At 35.9% G+C, this 23627-nt stretch overlaps 1 protein-coding gene across 7 annotated transcripts in view; it reads left to right on the top strand.

The window, feature by feature from the left end:
• The window catches only part of col4a6 (collagen, type IV, alpha 6), a 106017-nt gene that overhangs the window by 50345 nt on the left and 32045 nt on the right, over positions 1 to 23627 (top strand). For all 7 annotated transcript variants that reach the window (XR_009271931.1, XM_058780990.1, XM_058780987.1 and 4 more), the window contains 5 exons: positions 8620 to 8697; positions 22160 to 22294; positions 22498 to 22542; positions 22627 to 22743; positions 23458 to 23517. Coding sequence is in view for 6 of the 7 variants with exons in the window: in XM_058780990.1 (XP_058636973.1) it covers positions 8620 to 8697; positions 22160 to 22294; positions 22498 to 22542; positions 22627 to 22743; positions 23458 to 23517 (435 nt within the window). In the remaining variant the exon portion in view is untranslated. The remainder of the gene's footprint in view (positions 1 to 8619; positions 8698 to 22159; positions 22295 to 22497; positions 22543 to 22626; positions 22744 to 23457; positions 23518 to 23627) is intronic.

Here is a 23627-nt window from a genome sequence, read left to right as displayed (position 1 = left end):
TTTGTTTATATGCAGTATTGGTCAAAGTCACACTATACATTACTATTAGTATTAGATTTATTGCTATTAGACAATGTTTTTTTAATGTTTTTTAAGACGTCTCTTATGACGTCTCTTATTTTTAAGATGTCTCTTATGCTCACCAAGCCTCCATTTTATTTGATCAAAAATACAGACAAAAACAGTAATATTGTGAAATATTATTACATTTTAAAATAATGGTTTTGTTTTAATATTCTTTATATTTATTTCAAAATATGACTCTTTTTGTCTGTATTTTTGATCAATTAAATGCAGGCTTGATGAGCATTGGAGACTTCTTTCAAAAAGTCTGTTTTGTTTTGTTTTTCTCGTCTGGTCGACGCTACAGAGCTCTGAGAACCAGAACGGCCAGCACAGGAACAGTTTCTTCCCTCAGACAATCCATCTCATGAACACCTGACAATAATTGTGGAACACACACTATTTATACACTTATACACTTATTTATCTAACACACATACTTAGTCTACATTTCAATTGCACATAATATACCTGTACATATAACTGTCTATTGTTATATACCTGTACATGCAATTGTCAATTTGTATATTGTAATTCCTTATTTACTTGTTCTATTGTTTAATTCTTCTTTTTATTATCTGTGTTTTTTGTCCTGTCGCTGTCATTCTGTTGCACTGTGGAAGCTTCTGTCACAAAAAAAAAAACTAATTCCTCGTATGTGTAAACATACCTGGCAATAAAGCTCATTCTTATTTGGAAAAACATTAAAAATAGTAATAGTGCCCACACTTTTGACCAGTACTACTGTATGTGTATGTGTTTACAGTAAATGTGCATAAACACATTTATACCCACATATATACTGTATTTAGTGTGTGTGCATTTATTAATCTGCATGTAGGCTATACTTTTATCTTTTAAAAAAACTAATAAAGGCGTGTGCAAAACACGGTAGCCAGCACTGAATTGCATTCATCTTATTTGTGACAACATGATGGCTGATAGAGCATTCAAATTCTTTCTCGCACTGTTCCACAGCAACAAACTTAACCAAACTAAGCACACACTTTAAAACGAATAAAATCAGTAATAATGGCATGTAGTGATTAGTTTATTAGCATTCATATAGCGTTGTAATATACATGCATGTTCTGTAAAACTGCAGTGAAACTATATGTATTGTGAAAAGCGCTATACAAATAAATATGAAAAAGAATATTTGCATAGATATACAGACTGACCCAGCAATGCAAGTGAAATGTCAACTAATCAGCTCCCCGGACATCTTGGCGACAAACCATGATAAGTACATAAGTGACACTGTTTGTCTAGCTTCAGTTTAACCAAACATAAGACTGATGTCATCCATTGTACGAACACATGATCCCAAACTTTCCGCTATGGAGTTAATTGTAAGCATCCAGACTGCGATACATTTACCGCCGTCTCTCGCATACACGCACAGGCAGCATCAGTCAGAGCCGCTTTGAGCTGTCCGGAAGACTACTTTTAATGCTCCTTGTAGGTTTGCGCCTCAGACATATTTAGGATATTCCAATCACCGTTTATTTAATTATTCATTAAATAACTTAAATATTACGTTTTCGCTAGACTTAAATAGTACGCGCTTGTTTTGACAGATCTGAGATTTAAAAATGGCGCTACCGGAAATGCTTCAGGGCCAGACATGCGCAGTAGAGTTCCAACGCCTTTGTTATTGTTTACGTCCTTGAAATGGTACCTCACCTCATCTGCAATCATATAAATATAAATCTTGCTCACTTCTTTTGTTTTGTGGCATGTGCATTCTTGATAGTTATGTATAATTATACTGTTAAAATTATTATTCTAACCCTGATATTTGATCTCCCAGTGCTGAATTGTGTAATACATTTCATTACATATACATTACAGTTCTAAAGTTTGGGGCTGGTAAGATATTTGAGTGTTTTTTAAAGAAGTTCTTATATTCGACAAAACTGTATTTATTTGATTGAAAATAAATTTTCATATTTGATTAAAAGCAGTAATATTGTGAAATTATATTACAATTTAAAACAACTGTTTTATGTATTAACATATTTTAAAATGTAATTTATTCCTGTGATAATTTGTAATTTATTCTGAATAACCAGCAGCCATCACGCCAATCTTCAGTGTCACATGATCCTTCAGAAATCATTCTAATATGCATATTTTGTGCTGCTTAATATTTATGTGGAAACCATGATGCATATTTTAGGATTATTTGATGAATATGAAGTTCAGAAGAACAGAATTAGTTTGAAGTAGATTTTATTTGTATGTGAAAGTCTTAAAGTATTTTTTTTTTTTTAAATCTTACTGACCACGAACTTTGAATGCTGGTCTACATTATATCAAAATATTCAAGAGAATTTAATATTCTTAATTACAAAACAGATAAATTTGATTAGATTAATCCTTCTGTCGTGTTTTTAAAAAACCCTTTAACCATTGTAAAATCACTTTTGCACACACCCTTAATTAACTTCAATTCATAAATGTGTTGAACATACATCTTGACTTTAATATTAAAGGGAGAAGAAAATAATGTATTAGAACTTGGAAGTGTAAAATAAATAAAATGCAAATACTGTGTATTTTTGTAAAGGCAGGTAAAGACAGACAGGTGAAGCATTTGTACTTCAGATTCATGTCCCAGTATTTTTTATTTGCTCTGTTCTCTGGGCTGTGCCGTTTGTCAGAGGAGCTCATCAGTCACAGGAGAGCAAGATAAACGTCCCTTCTCTTACATCCTTTCCCTTTCTTCTCCTGTGTTTTTTTTTTCTTTTTCAGTCTTGTTTTCTGTTCTGTCGAGCACTGATATGGGTGGATTGATTGATGACAGCAGATGATAGAGGGAATGTGAACAGACAAACATCTCTGAACCCTGAAAGGAAACTGGAGGTTAACCTCTCTCAGAGTCTGTGTGTGGCCTCTGGGATTCTCAAGTGTACACGCATGCATATGCCAGTGAATTTTGAGCCTTTTGGGGTCTTTGTTTGTGCATGCTGTTTTGTTGCCCAAGGGTGACCAAACATCCCGATACAAACATAGCAGTCCTGATTTCACAAGTCAGAGTCAACGTCATGATATGCTTTATTTGAATTGCTCAATTTGACCCTTATGTGTACAGTTCATCTTATTCTACCCACACATTTATTGCTGTGGGTTCAAATAACTGAAAGTTTATGGATGATGCTTTGCATGTAACAGTTGGCTAAAGTCAAGGAGGTGTAATACATAACATGTACAAACACACTTCAGGTGTGTCAAGCTGCTTTGCTTTGGAGGAAAACAGTAAGGAGAAGAAGGAGAGGGCATGACCCCCATTGATTTCTTTGGCAAAATGTGAAATGGATCCTGTCCTTTTGCCTTCAGGGTCGTGTGTGTGTGTGTGTCTGGATATGTGTGCTTTGAGATTTCGCCTTAAGTTGCACTCTTTGTCCTGCTCCAAATAGCTCAATTCATTCCACTGAACAAGCTGCAAAGGAATGTCAAGGTGTGCTATTGAGAGGGGCTTGTTGCTCCTTGTAGTGGAGGTTTGCTTAACTTACAGGAGAGGGGCCTAAATTCACATAAATGGCTTATGTTTTCACTTCTCACCAGGTGGGTTAAGCATCCTGAAAAGAGGATGACAAAGGTGGCGGATCTCCTCAGGGACAGGATCAGCCATTTAAAATTGAGATTGGGCTGTTGGATTATCCTTCTCCCCTTTCTGCATTGCCACCTGCTGTCCGCGCTAATCTGTTAGGTAGTAGTTATGGAATAGAGTAATTACTTGACACTTAACTAGAGATGTTCCGATACCCTTTTTCCCTTCCCGATACCGATTCCAATACCTAGGCTCAGGGTATCGGACAATACCAGGTACTGATCTGATACCTGGGTGTGTATCTGGTTATACAGCTGTATATACTACTAGCCCTGTATGAATTGATACAATTATTTTATGGTGTGCTTCACCATATATATATATAGTCTGGCGAGTAAACAAAAAAATATAATATATAATGTTAAATGTTAATGTTAATAATCTTATTAATAATGGAAAATTGCACAGCTTTTTAAATATCTAAAAGTACACACTTAACATCAGTCAGTCAAGCATTATAAATATATTATGATAATCAAGTATCATTTAATGATAGAACTTGGTAACCATGTATGAATGCATATTAGTCATTTTAACTGAACTCTACTAAGAACAATATAAAATGCACTAAGGATTAACAAGCTGCTGGATTCATGAATATTAATCACGTTGTCTGCATTGGCTCGAACTGATTTGCTGAAATAGTAGTTGATTGCTAGCCAATGAGATTGTCGTTTGCGCATTAGCTCCGCCTACTACCGGAGGACCCGGCAGTTCTTAAAAGTTCCAAAGGATAACAAAGAATATCGTTAACATACCTTGCAGAATTGACGCGCTACATGTAAGACTCTCTCTCTCGCGCTCTCTCTCTCTCTTTGCGTGTGAGAAAAAAGCAAAGCGACAGCGAGTCGTGCGCTTCACACTAGAACTTATAGTACATCAAATACAGGTACGCTGCGCATCCATTCAGATGATCTGAAAAATGGCACAGATTGCTTGATGGAGAGTGAAACTCTGAAGCGCTCAGGCAGAATGTTCGGCGAGTGAAAATATATCTGTGCTAAACTTATACATGGCCTCCAACTCACACACTGGCGAGTAAAATCTGAGCATTTATTAGCCAGTGGCTAATATTAGACATCATTTATGCGAGTGATTTACTGGCAGTGTGCTAGTACGTTTGTATTTCTTCAACACAGCACAACTTCCTGTGATTGCATTCTGAGCAGCGAAGAAGAATTGATTTCCAATTTGCAGCATTAAGCAAAGCTAGCGCGCATAACTATAGGTCTTGTGTAAGAAAATGATATCGGATCGGTACATGGGTTCAAGTACTCGCCGATACCGATGCCAGCATTTTTTTGTGGTATCGGTGGAATTTCCGTTACTAGTATCGGAATCGGAACAACCCTACACTTAACTTTGCACCATATGTGTCCATGTGCCACCCGAGACCCATAAAGGCCTTTCCACACTGAGCGCAATGCAAAAAAGCCAGGCGAATCGCAGACGAACAGTGATTTCTCACCGAGCACAAAACGATTGTTCGCCTTCTGCTAATTCACGCTTGCACACTAGGAGGCGCTGACCAAGAATGCATTTTTCCTCAGATATGTATCTCGTAAATGGATTTAACACAAACTATCTATAATGCTTACAAGAATAGGCTACATCCTACAATATAATTAGAAGTACAATTAGCATCAAGCTATACTTGAAAATATATGTAATTATTAATGTATTTGCTGTATCATCAAGTGCTTATAGTAATTTCCGATTGTGATCTATAGTTGATTTTGATTCTATAATAAGCAGACACATGCACTCTTTGTATGTTTAATAAGCCTACACTGCTAATATTTGTCATAAACATCCTTTATTGCTATAAAAATACCATGAGATGCATACAAAACATAATATATTGTCATAATCATATGTCTATTTGCTTTCGTATTTCATGTGTAAAAAAGAGTGAATGCGCTCTGACTCATAACACTCGCACAAGTGGAAGAAAACGGACAGTGCTCTACAGATCACATAATTCAGTGGAGAATTAATAGAAATGTTATTCTGTATAAAGAACATGCATCCATAGAAATCTATTGTTTTATTCCAGCGCATCATCGCATCTGATATTCATTTCGCTTTTTCACGCTCAGTGTGGACAGTCTACAAGTCTACAGGTCAGCTGCTTTTTTGTCATTTAAAGGGATAGTTCACCCAAAAATGAAAATTCTGTCATTAATTCCTCACCCTCTTGTCGTTACAAATCCATAAGACCTTCATTCATCTTCGTAACACAAATTAAGATATTTTGATGAATTCCGAGAGCTCTCTGACCCTCCATAGACAGCAACGATATTACCACGATCAACGCACGGAAACGTAGCAAGGACATCGGTAAAATAGTTCATGTGACATCAGTGGTTCAACCGTAATTTTACGAATCTACGAGAATACTCTTTGTGTGCAAAAAAAACAATAATAACAAAATTTATTCAGCAGTTCTTCTCCCCGAGTTACCGTTGGATTTATGTTGACATTCATTATTTATCATTCTTTTCTGATTCTGATTATTTTATTCAAGAATTCTTTTTTTGCCGTGATTGTTACCTTTTACAGTATTGCGAAAGTGTAATTAGTAATGATGCAGAAAGGAAATATCTTAAGTGAATTAAATAAAGAAATATATATTTCTTTAATAATGTACTACCAAATGTATATTTGAGAAAAGCTTGTTTATCTAATTCAACCAGTCAAATTTTAAGAATATCTTTACATCTTCTATTTTAATTTTTTAATTATTATTAGAAAATGGCAGGTATCACTTTCAGAAAAAAATAGAAATACACATAGAAATATAATAATAGAAAATTTTTGAAATTAAATTTTTGGATTTTGGATTTCTGTTTCAGGCACATATTCTTACGTTTTGTACATTTTTCACAAAATCTTTAATTCTTTGGTTTCCAGGATTGTTTTGTGTGTGTTTGCCTTTTTCTGCAGTCAGACTAAGGTCAGTATTTGGTCAGGATTTGTCCTGCGTGATATATGATTGTTTCCCCTCTCTCTCTCAGTCACTACTTCTATCTGAATCCCTCTTTGCAGATTTTCTGGCCTGTATCTGTCAGAGCAATTAGTGGTAAACAGGAGATCAGTAGCAGAGAGGCGAGGCCTGTCCAGGGCAATCCCGGCTTTCTAACCTACTTATTACTGGTTTCCTCTCATGTACCCCCATTTTTTTATCCATACTCATTCTCTTACTCCTGCTTTCACTCTTTTTATATCCCTCCATTATTTGCCTGAGCCAAAATCTCACCGAAAAAATGCGGTCACAAGTTGGAAAAGTCGCAGGCTTTGTGGAGTCATGTGACGTTCAGAGTGGAGACAGGTTTCACAGGGGGCCTTACATCACCTACACTCACACACACACACACACACACAGAGAGAGGCACATGCCCTTTGTGATTAGTAAATAAGTTCTTGCTTATCAGTTTAAGACCTTTGAGGTTTTTTTCTAGATGGCTGTCCGAACACCCCTGACCCTTTGGGCAAGTACCCACTGTCCAAGACCTCATGGGGCCCTCATCCCCGCTTGTCTGCACCTTTTCATCCTTTAATCAAAGTGAAATGCTATCCAGTGACCTCTGAACTCCAGCAGGGGATGACCACTTAAAAGACCCTTATATGTGCAGCTTTCATTGATCACATTATTCGCAGGTCTGCTGAATGAAGGGGGTTGGATTTCACAGAGCTTGTCCTACAGGTTAAGAAAGACCATGTTGTTACATAGAATCTGAATTTGTTTGTGTGCATATTATGTTTCTTGTGCTAAATGAAGAATGAGCAAAATGATCACATTACAACCCCAAGCCATATCTACAGACCAGTAGCCAGTACACTTAATAGTAATATTAATAACACTATGTATTAAATGTTTTGTGTGTTATGGTATCTGGTTAGCTAATGATCCAACAAATGCATGGGTATTTTTAAAATGGTGATCTGATAAAATGGTAAACTGATCAAAAATGACATTAAAGGCACTTACTGTATAATAAAATGGAGTAATGGCTGCTGAAAATTCAGCATTACCATCACAAGGATAAATGATATTTTAAAATATATTCAAATAGAACAGTTATTTAAAATGATATTAAATTATAGTTTTTACTGTATTTTTAATCAAATAAATACAGCACTGGTGAACTTCTTAAAGAGAGACTTATTAAAAAAATATAAGAAACTTAACAATCCCCAAACTTTTGAACAGTAGCATGCATTTGGCAATGAAATATTAGAGTCTGTTCAAATACTGTGTAAATATAGTAAGTTGGGGGCTTTCAGAGAAAAAAAAACCAGCATTGAAAAGAGATAGATGATTGGGAAGGGTGAAACAAGCATGCTTTGGAATGTGATCTCAGCATGGGGCAAGGGGACAATAGAGCTCATATGTATCTTTGTGCTTGTGTGTGTGTGTGTGTGTGTGAGTGCTCTATAGTAAAAAGGTTTAGGTTTAGCATTTGGGATGTATAGGGTAACTAATCGTCTTTGCCAGCATGAACGGAATGACCTCTAGTCCCTGTCTTCCTTTTTTTTTTTTTTTGTGAAGTAGATCTTTTGGTATGCTGTACCAGAGGCTAAAATCCAGAGCAGGGTTTTGTCTTTTGTTCCTCTGTGAGATCACATACCACATACTGCTGTCCAGGTGATCTTCTCTAGCCTGCGGGAGACAAACAGATCAATCCTACACTTACAGTCACTTTCACAAACTACGCTACAACTTGTTGCTGTTACACACGTCCACAGATACTTCAAATTAATGGATGCTCATCAAATTTCATTGCAGTTTTGAAAAGATAATGTACATTGATCGATGATGTAATCTCTGTATAACTTATCAGTCATTTCAGAGTACAGTTTTCTTTGTACTGTATTGACGTATGACTTTGATAGTGCAGGATGTAATCTTGTCTCTCTATGTGCTTTTGTGTGTGCAGGGATCAAAGCTGCAGGAGCCGTGTGCAGGCCGGGACTGCAGTGGACCGTGCCCGTGTTTGCCCTTAAAGGGTAGCAGGGTGAGTGATGAGGAACTCTGTTTGCCAATGTTGAGACTGTTCATACCACTCTCTTGACCTCATCCAGTATATCATACATCACTGTTAACTGTAAATTTACCTTCAGAGCTGCACGTGCCTTCTGACTCACACACACACACAAACACATCTCTCATGTGCCAGGTAGACGCATGAATGAAAATTAACCGAGGAACGTATATCTAGACATTGATATCTTTCTTTTTATTTTTGAATCACGAATTTCAAACATTATTCTATTTTATTCTTACTGCAATCTCATTGACACACTAGATATCGAAACAGAGCTCAAGAACAAACACAAAGCAGGTCACACAGTCAAGAGTTCATTGTTCAAACCAAACTGATATGAGACTGTCTCAAATTCCCTGTTCACACATACCGCTGGAGGTCACAAGGTCACTGTACTGTTGGTTGGTTGTTACCTGATCATAGCTTGTCAACAGTCTGATCATATATGAGATGAGGCACACCCACATCACATGTGATTGCTATATTAATCACAAAACATAGGCTTTGTTCGCTGATAGCTGGAATCAGATTTTTAGGCACAATTAACACAAGTCTGTTTCATATATTTAGCCTGAAAACCACAAAAAACACATGACCTTTTTATTATTTACAAAGCAATTCCAGATCATCACGAGGCACGTTTTCCCATGCGCCACATGAGGAACTGCTGAGGCTAAATTTCCATTTTCATACTCACAACTTGTCACTCAGTTGTTTTAGAAGAAAGTCACTTGGCGCTGCGTTAACGCCTACATCATTGCTGTAGCAACCAATGCATAAACCAGATATTACACTGATTGAGCAAACATATCTGATTTGATTGCTTGCAAAATAGGAATAGACCGTAGGGTCTTAAGATTAGACTTGAAAAACAAATCAGAATTAAATGCATTGTCATGTACACTTTTTATTCTAAAAACTATTAAGGAAAATACTTTATTTACACACTGCGAATACTAAGCTATTTATTTCTGCCTGAGAGACTTTTGGCAAAAGTTATACAGTGTTAACAGTGTTGCACTGTTATACAGTGCCAGAGAACTTGTTTGGTAAAGTACAAGTCTTTACAGTGCTTTAATCAAGAGCAGGAATAGAAATATTCATACCCTGTAGATATAGAGTCTCAGCTCACTTAAGGTTGCCAATCACAGAGATGTGAGGCATTGTGCAGGAGTGAGAGAGATGGGTGTTTGCCAAGAAGACGTGTCTCCTGAACTGGTATGACTTTGGAGTTTATCCAGGCCACTGTTGAGTCCTGCTCACTCACACCCAGTGTGCCATGACTGATAGTTGATTTTACTGATTTGTTTACGGCAAAGTCCTTCAAAATCATACACTGGGCTTTGCATGCAATCACAGAACTGTATCTTTCTAGAAATGCTTAATGGAAACCTTTCTAAAAAGACCATGACATTTTTTGGTTGTATGAAAATGCACTATGGTTCAATGTTTGGGGTCACAAAGGTTTTATTTCACTAAAGAAATTAATGCTTTTATTCAGCGAGGATGCATTACATTGTGCTAAAGTGACAGTAATGACTTTTACATTGCTACAACATATTTCTATTTCAAATAAATGCTGTTCTTTTGAGCTTTCTATTCATCACAGAAAAAAATATCAGTGTCCTCAAAAACATTAAGCAGCACAACTGTTTTCACCATTGATAATAATAAGAAATGTTTCTTGAGCCCTATTTGATCATATTAAATGATTTCTGAAGGATCATGTGACGCTGAAGACTGGAGTAATGGCTGAAGAAAACTCAGCTTTGCCATCACAGGAATAAATTACATTCTAAATATATTAAAACAGTTATTTAAAGTTGATGTTAAAATATACTGTTATTTAATGTTAATGTAAATTATTTAAAAATGTTTTTTAAAATGCAATAATATTTCACTATATTACTGTACTTTTGATACATAAAAGACTTCTTTCAGAAACATTTCAAAATTTTACTGACCCCAAACTTTTGAATGGTGTATTTTGATGCTGTTACGCACATGAATTGTTATCACAGAAAGGCATGTAGTGAGAGGTTGGGAATGAGATAACAGAAATGATTGTGCGAAGAAGGAACATTTTTAAAAATTCATTAAACTATTATTACCATGATACCATCACCAAGGTCTGAAATAAGCGTCATCACTTTAACACATGCACACAACATAATTTTATTTTAATGACTTTCTCAAATACTGATCAATGACTCATCAGGCACATGTGATGCTGATCAAACCACAGCACACCAACGCCCACAAATTATGAATACATAGACAAACTGTGGATAATGATGTACTTTTATGTGGCGCAGATTAAAACCAGAGTATGAGATGACTGATAAAAGATAAATCAGTGTGAGTTCTTGTGTATGTTGTATGTCTCAAATCTTAAACATCCCTTTGATGTCAATTTTAAAGAAATGAATACATTCACATGAGATATAGCTCTTGTTTTCCTGCATACAAAAGCATGTTTTTTTTTTTTTTCTGATTTTCTGATCTATTGAGAATTCAGAGTAAACAGCTGCTTCACAAACACACAAAGACATGCACACACATAGTCAGAAAGAAAATGCATCATACCACATCCGTTCCATCATCCCTGAAGCATGCCAAGATGTTGGCACACAAGACAGAACTGCTCTCAAGGTCAGATTTATGGTTACTTGTGTTCCATTCACACCTCCAAGATGAGAGATATATTTTATGAGCATGAGCATACACATGCCACTCATAGTCACCTACATGACAGTGAAAAGACATAATCTTAATAAATCAGCAGTTGTTTTGCTGTTTGGAACCACAAACTCAAATTAAACAAGCAGGAGGACAAACAAAGGGGGAAGTTGCCACATCCTTTTCTGATATAAACATTGACACATGCTTACAGCATGATTTATTTGAAGTAATGCAGGGTTTTCCACAGGCAGGAGCGACGATAAATAACCATAAAAGAAAGAACAGGATGTTTCCACTCGCTTTAGTCTGCTAGTATAATTTCAGTATCAAGTGTGGAGGAAGATACTGTAGTAGTGTTTATTTTCATAGTTATTGAAAGAACAGACTCACAAAGCTTTCTTTTTTTTGGCCTTGAGTCGCACAGGGTTTGACATGTATTTTTGGTGCTGCGGTCAAGCATGGTTAATATACAACATAAACCCATTGCATTAGTACAAACGGATAACACAAGTAGTTTAACATCAGTGTACCCATGACAGGGACCTCGTGACCCAGTAGGCCTTGCTCTGTCAATGTCTGAACCCTTGCAACTCAATGCACCCAGCCCTGACTCAAAGTGGGCACAGTGTCAAGTCTCAATTGAGCTGCAGTCAGTGTCCAGAGCAGAAAAAAATCGGTGTGGTTGTTTAGCTACCTATTTGCCCATTGCCATTACCTTTGATTCCAGTAATCCATCAACACAAAAGACATGGCCAGAGTGGGTAAACCATCTTTGAGCCTGACTTCACCACCACCAATAGAGCTGCAGCCTCCAAAAACAACAGGAGCCAATGTGATGCGATGCAAAGCGAGTGAGCTCTGAAAAGTGCAGTCAGCCGTACTGGGAATGTCTGCTTCAGAGGAGCGCAAAAACAGACAGAGAGAGAACGGGAGAGTTTAGCAGTTAACCATACATTAATTTGCACCATCAGTTAGGGGCAAAATATGCAGAATAATGCTGAATTTAAGTTTAAATCATTGTTAATAACAAAAAAACAGAGACAGTTGGAGGGATAAGGAGAGAGCACAACCTTTATTTGACTACTTAGCAACACATACATCAAGGCCGTACTTTTTTCTCCCTTTATTGCAAACCACCACAAAGAATTTGAAATTTAATACATAGAGACTCCTATACCTGTTAGGTGAAACCCTATGCAAACCTAGCTGCAAGGTATGTGAAAGTACAAAAAGCTAACCAGTGGGGCACATTGCTTCATGTGAACATATATGTGACCCTGGACCACAAAACCAATCAAAAGTCAATTTTTAGAAATTGAGATTTATACATAATCTGAAAGCTGAATAAATAAGCTTTCTATTGATGTATGGTTTGTTACGATAGGACAATATTTGGCCGAGATACAACTATTTGAAAATCTGGATTCTGAGGGTGCAAAAAAATCCAAATATAGAGAAAATCGCCTTTAAAGTTGTCCAAATGAATTCTTAGCAATGCATATTACTAATCAAAAACGACGTTTTGATATATTTACAGTAGTAAATTCAAAATATCTTCATGGAATATGATCTTTACTTAATGTACTAATGATTTTTAGCATAAAAGAAAAATGTATAATTTTGACCCATACAGTGTATTTTTGGCTATTGTTACAAATATACCCCAGCGACTTAAGACTGGTTTTGTGGTCCAGGGTCACATATTGTATGTCACATGCATGAAATGTTTTGTTTTTGTAAGCTACAGCTAATAGTTTAATACATACACTGTGTTCAAAAGTTTAGGCTCAATACGATTGTTAATGTTTTTAAGAAGTCTCTTATGCTCACCAAGGCTGCATTCATTTGATCAAAAATACAGTAAAAACAGCAATGTTGTGAAAAACGATTACAATTTTAAAGGACTTTTCTTTTTTGAATACATTTAAAAATCTGATTTATCTCTGTGAGGCAAAGCTGAATTTTTGGCAGCCATTATTCCAGTCTTCAGTGTCACATGATCATTCAGAAATCACTCTAATATGATGATTTGCTCCTCAAGAAACATTTCTTAGTTTTAGCAGTGTTGAAAACAGTTGTGCTGCTTAATATTTTTGTGGAATCATTTTTTCAAGATTTCCTGATGAATAGAGTTCAGAATAACTGCATTTATTTGAAATATAATTTTTTCATAATGTAAAAGTCTTCGCTGTCACCTTTGAACAATTTAATGCATCCTTGCTTAATAAAAGTATGAAATTTTAACAAAATCTTACTGATCCCAGACTTTTGAACAGTAGTGTGTATATTGATCTGCATGAAATATTGAATTGTGCTCTCTCTGTTGACGCATAGAAGTAAGTGATGATATAATGTCGTAGTTTTGATATAAATAAATAGAAAATTAAATGAAATTGAAATTGGAGATGTTGCTGTTTTAAAAACTAACTTGAAAGTTATTTAAGGCACGTTTTGTCTGATGTCAAGAATAAGTGGACCTTCATAGAAAGTGTTACCGCTGTAGTTCTCAGACAAATACACCTGCCTGCATGAGGCCATTCCTGAAGCATCTGTTTCCGGCTGTCTTCCAGAGTCCTCCTTAAAGACAAACATCAGCCATGATGAGCCATCTTTAAAGATTGTTCTTCTTTGGTCAGCCACCCAACAAAAACAGGTCTCGTTTGGACCAATAACATCCGCTTCCAGACAGGTCAGAGGTTGCAGGATGCTGACATAATGTTTGGGTTAAGGGCAGCCAAAGAAAAGCAACACTGGCTTTCATGTATGCAAAGCATGTGTGACCACTTTAAGCTACCCTGACTCAATCTATCCACTCTTGGAGCAACTCCAACCTTGCCTTTAACAGCGATGGGGTCTTGATATTGTCTCGATTAGGATTATTAAAAGACACTTTGTCTGAAAGCAGGGATGTACATAGTGTGTAATGTAATTTACAATAATTTTTTTTCTGGCATTACATAGTACATTAGCCTTATCACAAGTAACTTATCCAAGATGTCACAGTAGACAATAAATATTCAACACGTAAATACTCACAGTGAATCAGATAAATGTGTGGAAGTATTATGTGTCTGTTTATGCTGATGTTTCCTTCCTTTTCTCTTTCTTTGATTTCATGAGATGACCAGAACTGATTACTGTTTGATTAATGTCCCAGATAGACACAGAAGGACCGATCTAGTTTTTAAGGGAAGGGTTTAAATGTTAATTATCTTGATTATGAAGTATTTTATACTGTACATGTTTTCTTCATTTAACATTGCACCAGTACAGTGTGTCAGAAGATATTATTCTAAACAAGTCCTTTTTGAAGTACACTGTAAAATGTGTTTCATGTGGTGACAGCTAATGTACCTGGTTTCATTGAAGTCAAATTATTTATACAATTATTATTGTACATAATATTTAATATGACTGAGCTTGATTTCATTAGTCAAAAGTCATTTGTGAGGGTCAGATTGTGTTACTCAGTAGGGTAGTTCACACAAAATTCTGTCTTCATTTACTTACTCATGTTGTTTCAATCCCATAAGACTTTTTAATGAAACTTAAGAGATTCTGTCCCTCCATTGAAAAAATCATTCACTAAAACTCCACCAAAAGTGACTGTCTCTTTAGAAGACTTGGATTAAACCACCTGATTCATATGGATAATTTTACAATCTCTTCATAAACTTTTTGAAGCATCAGAGTTTTAATGGAATGGACTTTCAATGGAAGGACATAAAGGTTTCATAAAATATATCTTCATTTGTTTCGAAGATAAATAAAAGTCTTATGGGTTTGGAATAGGGGTGTGCAATATGACGATTTTTGATCGTGGACGATAAAAATGTCTCCACGATCTGCTTTTAAAGAAATATCGTAGTATCGCGCCACAGCGCACATTCTGTCAGCTGCAGTTCTGGTGCCTCCGTGCGCTTTTTCTGAGCCCACAAACTCGAAGCTCGCGAACTAAAAAGCCTTTTAAACAGCGCCTGATTACTGGACTAAGTTATCTTTTCCGCTAATACTGTCAAAACGCACAAGGTTTACATATAGACGCAGCTGGTTATGTCTGAAATGAAAGTAAACAGTTGAGAGAAAAACGAATGTGTGTCTGTATATTAGATGCGTGCATGCTGCCGACTGTAATCAAAGAGATAGTTCACCCTAAAATTACATTTCTGTCATTATTTACTCTCACATGTTGTCCCAAACCTGTATTAATTTCTTTCTTGTGCTGAACACAAAAGAAGATATTTTGAAGAATGTGGGTAACCAAACAGATGCTGGTCCACACTGAATTTGATAGTAGGAAACAAATATACTATGGAAGTCGCTGTGGACCAGCAACTGTTTGGTTTTCCACGTTCTTCAAAATAGCATTTATTTTCAGCAGAAGAAAGAAACTCATTCAGGTTTAAAACTAATTTTGTAAATGATGGCATAAAAATAAAACACTATGCCAGAATTGACAGACAGATGACAGAATTTATATTATTTAATGTTAAAAAAACAAAACGCAAAGAGAAAGAATAATAATAATACAGTTGCTTTAATAGGAATCAGTCTATAAAGTGTTTTATTTTTATATTCTTGAATGCTTCTGCTAAATACACCTATTGTACCTGAAAATAAAGCACTGTTTGTTTTACTTGTATTTTGTGTGTATCTGTAATGTGTATCTTTGTTCTTATTTTTAATAACAAAGATAAAATAATGACAAAGATTTTTATCTTCGCCCACTTTTCCCTAAATATCCACCATACGTATATTTTGTTACCTTGAAAGGCTTTGTCTTTATAATAGGGAAATTATTTAGGCTGCACTGCTCAGACAAAATAGTAAAACCAACATGAAAAAGAATCGTGATAAAATCGTGAAATCGTAATATTTCAAAAAAAGAATCGTGATATGATATTTTTGCCATATCGCCAACCCCTAGTTTGGAATGACATGAGTATAAATTATTTATGACAGAGTTTTCATTTACGGACAAATATCCCTTTAAGGTAACAGCTGTACATTTTCAGCTTTTACAGCATAGAAGACAAAACAAAATCACAGAAAAACACACAGATGTGCTGTTTTATCCCCCTTTTTTGTCATCTGTTTTATCCCCATACCTTGCTCTTCTTCTAGAGGGGCTGCCTCAAATACAACCACAATCCAAACAAATGTGAGTCAGTGTTTAGGCTACAGATGATTTAACCAAACAGCTTGACTGGACAGAGACATGCATGAGGGACACAATCCATAGCTGTTTCATGCATCAGTTATAATCATACTATAATCATACTGTCTTTCAATGCAAGCGCACAATTGAGGCCAGATGTAGTCCAATGAATATACAAAACTAGAGCTACAATCTATTTTCTCTGTCTAGTGCTATTCATTGTAAGATTGGCATGAATGCAGTCATTTAAGATGATGAATTAATGTCTTAGTCTGACTGAAATTTAACATTTAAAATGTATGTAAACCAATTAACTGTAAATAGCTGGGTGTCGTGTTGATCCAGATCAAGAGGAATTAACCAGCAGAGTGTAAACAATCCTTACTTGTTTATTCTGACCCAGTGTATTTGAGTATGAACTCTCACAGATTAGATTAAAGACTCATAAAGTTACATCCAGATGTAAATTATTTGTTTTGTGTCCTTGTCTTTGGTGTTGTTTTAAAGCATAATCATTTATAATAAGATGAAAGGAGGTGAGAGGTCATTTAAACAAAGACTCCAACATGACCTTTGGCCCCTGGGGTGACGTCTTGATCTACCAGGGTGAATTTGTTAGAAAGTGTCTTAATTATTAACCACACTTTTTTTGCATGAACGTCAGTTGTATCTATGGAAATAAGACTCTCCCCTACTGGAAATCATATGTAAGTACGAGGGCAATGTTGATAGAACTTGTAACATTTACATAGTGAAATGGATGTGGGTTTAATGCATCATATTCATGCCAGCATATATGCAATAGGATTGTGCATATAACAAGAGATGATAATATTGTTGGTACTTGATTTCAGATGTATAATCTGATATGAGGTTATAGCAATGAAATCTGATTACCTATATGCCGGTAGACTGCAAAACACTGTGTAATGCACACATTGCTCTCTCTCCATCTCACTTCTTTCTTTGCCTCTGGCATTGTTATTACATACACATAGTTTATGGAGTCTTTATGTCTAAATGTCTTATTCATGGATAACAGACAACTTTATTCAGTAATTCCAGATTCTAATAACATTTTATTAGCCAAAATCTTTATTGGAAAAGGGTGACCCCTAATTACAAGTAGCCACATCTGTTGTTATTATTATTAGTGCTGTCAAACGATTAATCGCGATTAATCGCATCAAAGATAAAAGTTTTTGTTTACATAATATATGTGTGTGTAGTACTGTGTATATTTATTATGTATATATAAATACAAACACATGCATGTATATATTTAAGAAAATATGTTATGTTTATATATTAAATATATTTATGTATAATATAAAATATAAGAATATAAATATATAAATGTATATACATGTAAATATTAAAAAAATATATATTCCATGTGTGTTTATACAGGTATATACATAATAAATATACACAGTACACATACATATATTATGTAAACAAAAACTTTTATTTTGGACGCGATTAATCGCGATAATAATAATAATAATAATATTTAATAAAGTGATTTCCTCTTTTTTGAATATGATTCTGAATATTTGTATTTACAGTGAAATATGGTGACATTTTACATTTTATTTTTATAGCCTTTTTGGCTGTATACTCTCTTCTATACTTCTATGGTTATATATACATATATGTTTAAACACATATAATGCTGAGCCAAAAAAAATAAATAAATAATCATAATGCACAGAAACACACATTTATTTACATTATGCTGCTAAAAAGACCTGGAGAATATAAACAAAGCAGGTCAATGCTTCCAGAAAGCTTTAAAGTAGATATTTTCGAATGAAAGTCTCACATAAAATCATTATAGCATTAAATGGCCAGCTGTTTATAAAGGTTGCACGCACACTTAAACACACCGTGACTCATTCATATATTACATTTGCATGCCTGTGGGGTTAAGTTTTGAACAAGAGAAAGACTGCTGAGTCAGAGCGTGTGTGTTTTCACTGCTGTCTGCCTGGCACTGCTGCTTCTTTCGCTTCTGCAGGCGGGGTGGTGCACTCAGAGAAATTTGGTTATCATGGCTGAATCACTCAGTCCGCACCCTGCCCCTTTTTGATGTGTTTCCTAATGCGGCTTCCATCACCGCTCCCGATGAACACATGGCGCGACAGGTAAAATCACGCCTGAGCCTCGCTGCCCACGAACAATGGTTCCTACCAAATCCTCAGAGCCAACAGGACTGAGCCGGGGGAATCTGTTGGCTCATGGATTCTGTTGGCCGTTCTGACAGGAAGTGAGGTGCATGCTCGCTAGCCAGGCGAGTAAGACTGGGCGGCTTAGAAAGGCAGAATGAGTTCTATTGTGTCCATTGTGAGGGGCCAGATTTGTGCCACAAACGAAGCAGTCTAGTGCGTGTTAATTTGGCTGGAAGTCATTTTTTCCATCTTCGTGTTGTTAATATCGGTGTATACAAGTTGAAACCCTATTAAGCGGTGTGTGAAGGAGACAGATGAGAGCAGATCACAGTCTTGAAATGCCTTGTGGTGATAGAAAAGAGCACTTATAGCGGTTTTTAAAGCTTTCTGCTTGTTTGTGGGGCATTTGCTTGGTGGTGGAATGCAATTCAAATCATCATCAGAATAGTCTACTCAACGGTCACACCACTTAGCGTAAATCAAACAACTAGCCTAGATTTCTGTGTTTTCTGAGAAAATGGATGTTGCCCATGCTAAAGTCACTAATCCTTGTCAATTCCTGTTCCTAAAAAACAGCATATGCTGGTTAGGTATTTTTTGAAGCATGGCAGCTGGTTTGAGCTGGTCCTTAGTTGGTCATGAGCTGTTTTAAGCAGATCATGAGCAGGAGCTAGTTGCTTAGGAACAGCTTAGGACCAGCACATGACAAGCCCAGGCCAAAAGAGCAGATTCAGTTCATTCACCATGATTCATTTTGTGATTCCAGAAGTTTCAAGAACTGTATGGTTTTCAGTAAAAACAGTAGCAGAAATATCTTAACTTGAGGTTTGTCATGGTACTGTTGTGAATGGTGGTGGAGACAGGTCCGGAAGAAAAGAAATTGTTAAATAAAGTCATTATTTTTGTTTTCTTTGCACCCGCAAAGCATTCTCATAGCTTCATAACATTATGGTTGAACCACTGATGTTACATGGACTATTCTCACAATATCAGGACAATATCCTTACTACTAGTTGTGTTGCTGTCTATGCAGGGTCAGAAAGCTCTCAAATTTCACCAAAAATATCTTAATTTTTGTTCTGAAGGTGGACGAAGGTCTTACAGGTTTGGAACGACATATGGGTGAGGAATTAATGACAGAATTTTTATTTTTGAGTAAACTATAGCTTTAATGTTAATTTCAGCTTTAATACATCATTAAAATCAAAAGCTGTCTGTTAATATTTAATGGACCTGAGCTACAGTAACATGAACTAACAATGAACATATATTTTTAATGTTAACAAAGATTAATAAAAACTGTAAAAAAAAATGTATTACTCATTTTAGTTAATATTAGTTAATGAATCAACTAACACTGACTAATGGGGCTTGTATTGTAAAGTGTTAAGGATTATTTTAATACATTACTAGCAATTTATTAATTTAAATAAAGTCATCCTGTGGTCCCCTTGAAACTTTACTGAGGCCCCCTAGTGGCCCCCAGCATCATGGTTGAGAACCATTGCTATATATTACCCAAAATAAGTTTATGTGATTGTTTTGCTCATTTGCTTGTCTGTTCTCCACTGAACATATGTAGGAAATCTTCACCAGACTGATAGCATTCAATAACTGGTGAGAGTCTGTTGAAAATGATACTGTATATTACTCAACTGCACACAGATCTTGTCTAATACTTGGTGGTTTCCCAGTACCAACCACTGTTAAACCTCAAACCAAGACGGCAAGTCTGGTTTAGCCTCAGATTGAATGTTCAGCTGCTGACTGCTGATGTGGGCAAGAAGTGACACATTCCATCCCTCTTCATCACTGTCAGAGGAATAGCTTGTAGGATTAAATGAAACCACATTAAAAGTGAAACTTCCTACAAAAGACCTTATGGAAAGCTGATGCATTGAAACATCTTTATTTTCTATTCTATTGTTCTGTATTTCTCCACACTCACGCTCTACACTTCTTTACTGTGGTAGAAGTGCCTTAAAAGAATCAACACGGTGATGGCACGTGGATGCATACCGATGCATGCTGAAAAGAGCCTGCAGCTGATTGCTTCAATCAAAAAATGTGCATACACCCCCAAGGATAATTAGATTTTTGTGGTTATAATCCTGTTAAGTTCTTGTTTTTTTGTTTGTATTATTGCAAAATTTTTAATACTGTAGTTCCTTTCCTACACAAGCAGATTGATTTTATTAGATGCTGTGTTTCGAACGTAAGGTTTGTTCAGAGTGCTTTTTGCTTTCAAGAAACGCAGCTTGCCCCATTTCTGTGCCCTTCAGTGGCCAACTGACAACACACTTCACTTTTTGTATTGCTATAATGTATTTTATTTGTAATTTCTGGCAGACATATAGAAATATTGACTTGAACATTGCACTAGATAATTTAGAGGTTTGAGACACGCAGTAAGTGATCTCACCTAGTTCCTCATCGGCCTTGAAGCTATATGGAATAACTTGTTTAACTGACGGAGTAATGGGGGTCTGATTGAGTGGCTGTATTTGGCCAGTCTTCACTCTTGAAATGCAGTCACAGCCGGGCTCTTCTCTGGTAAGAACAAGATCTTAAATTGAAGAGTTCTTTTTTCTTTCTGGTTATGTTTGAGTCCCAATATGCATTTGAGGGGCCAATATCAGATTAAGTTTTTCTGGTCTGTTGAGTCAAAGAGGAGAATGTTATCAAATCACACTTCCTGCTGTCAATACTCGTTTTTTACCTGCCCTTTTATAACCTGTACTCTATGTACAGAGACCAGCTGCATTGAGTTTGAATCAAATGCTGGATTGTGTCGCCCCCATTTGGTCAGCAGTGAGTATTACTGGTGATTATGACAGTGAGGTCAATTAATGTTGCTATTCTTACTATACAGATTATATATTATTTTATTTTATTTTTGTATACATTTTCTCTTTATTCTAATTACACTCAAACTGAATAATTTTTTTTTTTCAAAGTTAAAAGGTAAAAGTACATAATTACAGCAACAAACATTCTTGTTTTGTGTGTGTGTGTGTGTGTGTGTGTTTATCGGCGTTCCTTTTGCATATATATATATATATATATATATATATATATATATAAATATAAATGTGTGTGTGTGTATATATATATATATATATATATATATATATATATATGTATGTATATATGTATGAAGAGTTTATTTTATTTTTATTGTGTTTTATTGTGTTAGTTAACTAGTATTTTTAGTTAAGTATGTATGTATGTACATATATATATATATATATATATATATATGTGTGTGTGTGTGTGTGTGTGTGTGTGTATACATTTATATTTATTTATCTAGAAGATGCTTTTATCCAAAGTGAGTTTACAAATGAGAAATACAACAAACCGATTTATTTATGACGGCTCTGTGCCTCTATATCCTACACTCATTTTTGTCTCCTTGTAGGGGCAACCAGGGGAACTTGGACAGGCGGGCAGCAGTGGTCCTGAGGGTTTCATTGGGGCCCCAGGGCCAGTTGGGCCCAAAGGAGAAAAGGGCCATGTAGGACGCAATGGGCCCTCTGGACCAAATGGAGATAAGGTCAGATTTTTAATGGAGGGCAATTATTATACATACAGATATATGCATTTGGATTTACCAGTATTCTGAAATACTTTGTGAATGTAATAAACTGTTTATTAATGTATATGTGCCTTTATATTAGATCTTAATACAGGAATCAATGTGTAGTGTACATGGTGGTACAAAATGCCTTTTTGCGTGTTTTATTTATTTTTTGACAGGGCCCGATGGGTGTTCCTGGGTTTTCTGGTAATGATGGTGTTCCAGTGAGTACACAGTTCTTGTCTCTTACCATAGTTTCACCCTTCTCTGAAAATGGTTAACTAAGCTGATTTTACCATCCTGTGCAGGGACACCCTGGTCAGGAGGGGCCCAGGGGACCTCCAGGCTTGGACGGCTGTAATGGTACACGAGGTGACCCAGGCGACAGAGCTCGTGATGGATTTCCTGGGCTTTCTGGTGCTCCTGTAAGTTTGAGGGCTTTTTCTGCATTTCAAGAAGATTGTTTCATATAATATTTACCAAACTGAATAATAGTAGACATTTCACTTACTAATGGAACAAAGCATCTTATCAAAAGCTAATTGAATTCTTTTTGAGGATCACATATGTTTCTTTATTTAAAATATAATTAAATAATGTCATGCAAACTTTTCATTATAAAAAGTGAAAGTGACATGACATTCAGCCAAGTATGGTGACCCATACTCAGAATTCGTGCTCTGCATTTATCGCATCCAAAGTGGACACACCCGGAGCAGTGGGCAGCCATTTATGCTGTGGCGCCCGGGGAGCAGCTGGGGGTTCATTGCCTTGCTCAAGGGAACCTCAGTCGTGGTATTGAGGTGGACATTCATCTCCCCACCTACAATTCCTGCCAGCCTGAGACTTGAACTCACAACCTTTGGATTATGAGTCCAACTCTCTAACCATTAGGCCACGACTTAACACAATATCAATAACCAAAACCAAAATCTGCACACACCAGACATAAAACACAAGATATAAACTTATAAGAAATAAATTGTTATTTTGATGTTGCATGCTCAGTTGCTTATTAGTGTAATACTTCTTGCCCTACTGTTTTGTCCATAAGCATAGCTGTGAAAATGTAGTGATGTCATTTATAAAAAAAATATAGATAAATTTTCATATAAAAACTTTTTTTCACTTGATTTTAGGGACTTCCTGGTCAAAAAGGTCAAAAAGGAGAACCATTTTATATAGATCTTTCTGAACAAGTAAGTTGCAACCATTCTTTATGAAAACCAAGCAAATCACACATGCAAACATTTTATATGTACACACACATACACACATCCACATTCAGCATGTGTTAATACTGCAGCTC

This window comes from Onychostoma macrolepis, chromosome 07 (genome assembly GCF_012432095.1).
Source record: "Onychostoma macrolepis isolate SWU-2019 chromosome 07, ASM1243209v1, whole genome shotgun sequence".
Classification (NCBI taxonomy): Eukaryota; Metazoa; Chordata; class Actinopteri; order Cypriniformes; family Cyprinidae; genus Onychostoma; species Onychostoma macrolepis.
This window is presented reverse-complemented; position numbering and strand designations above follow the sequence as displayed.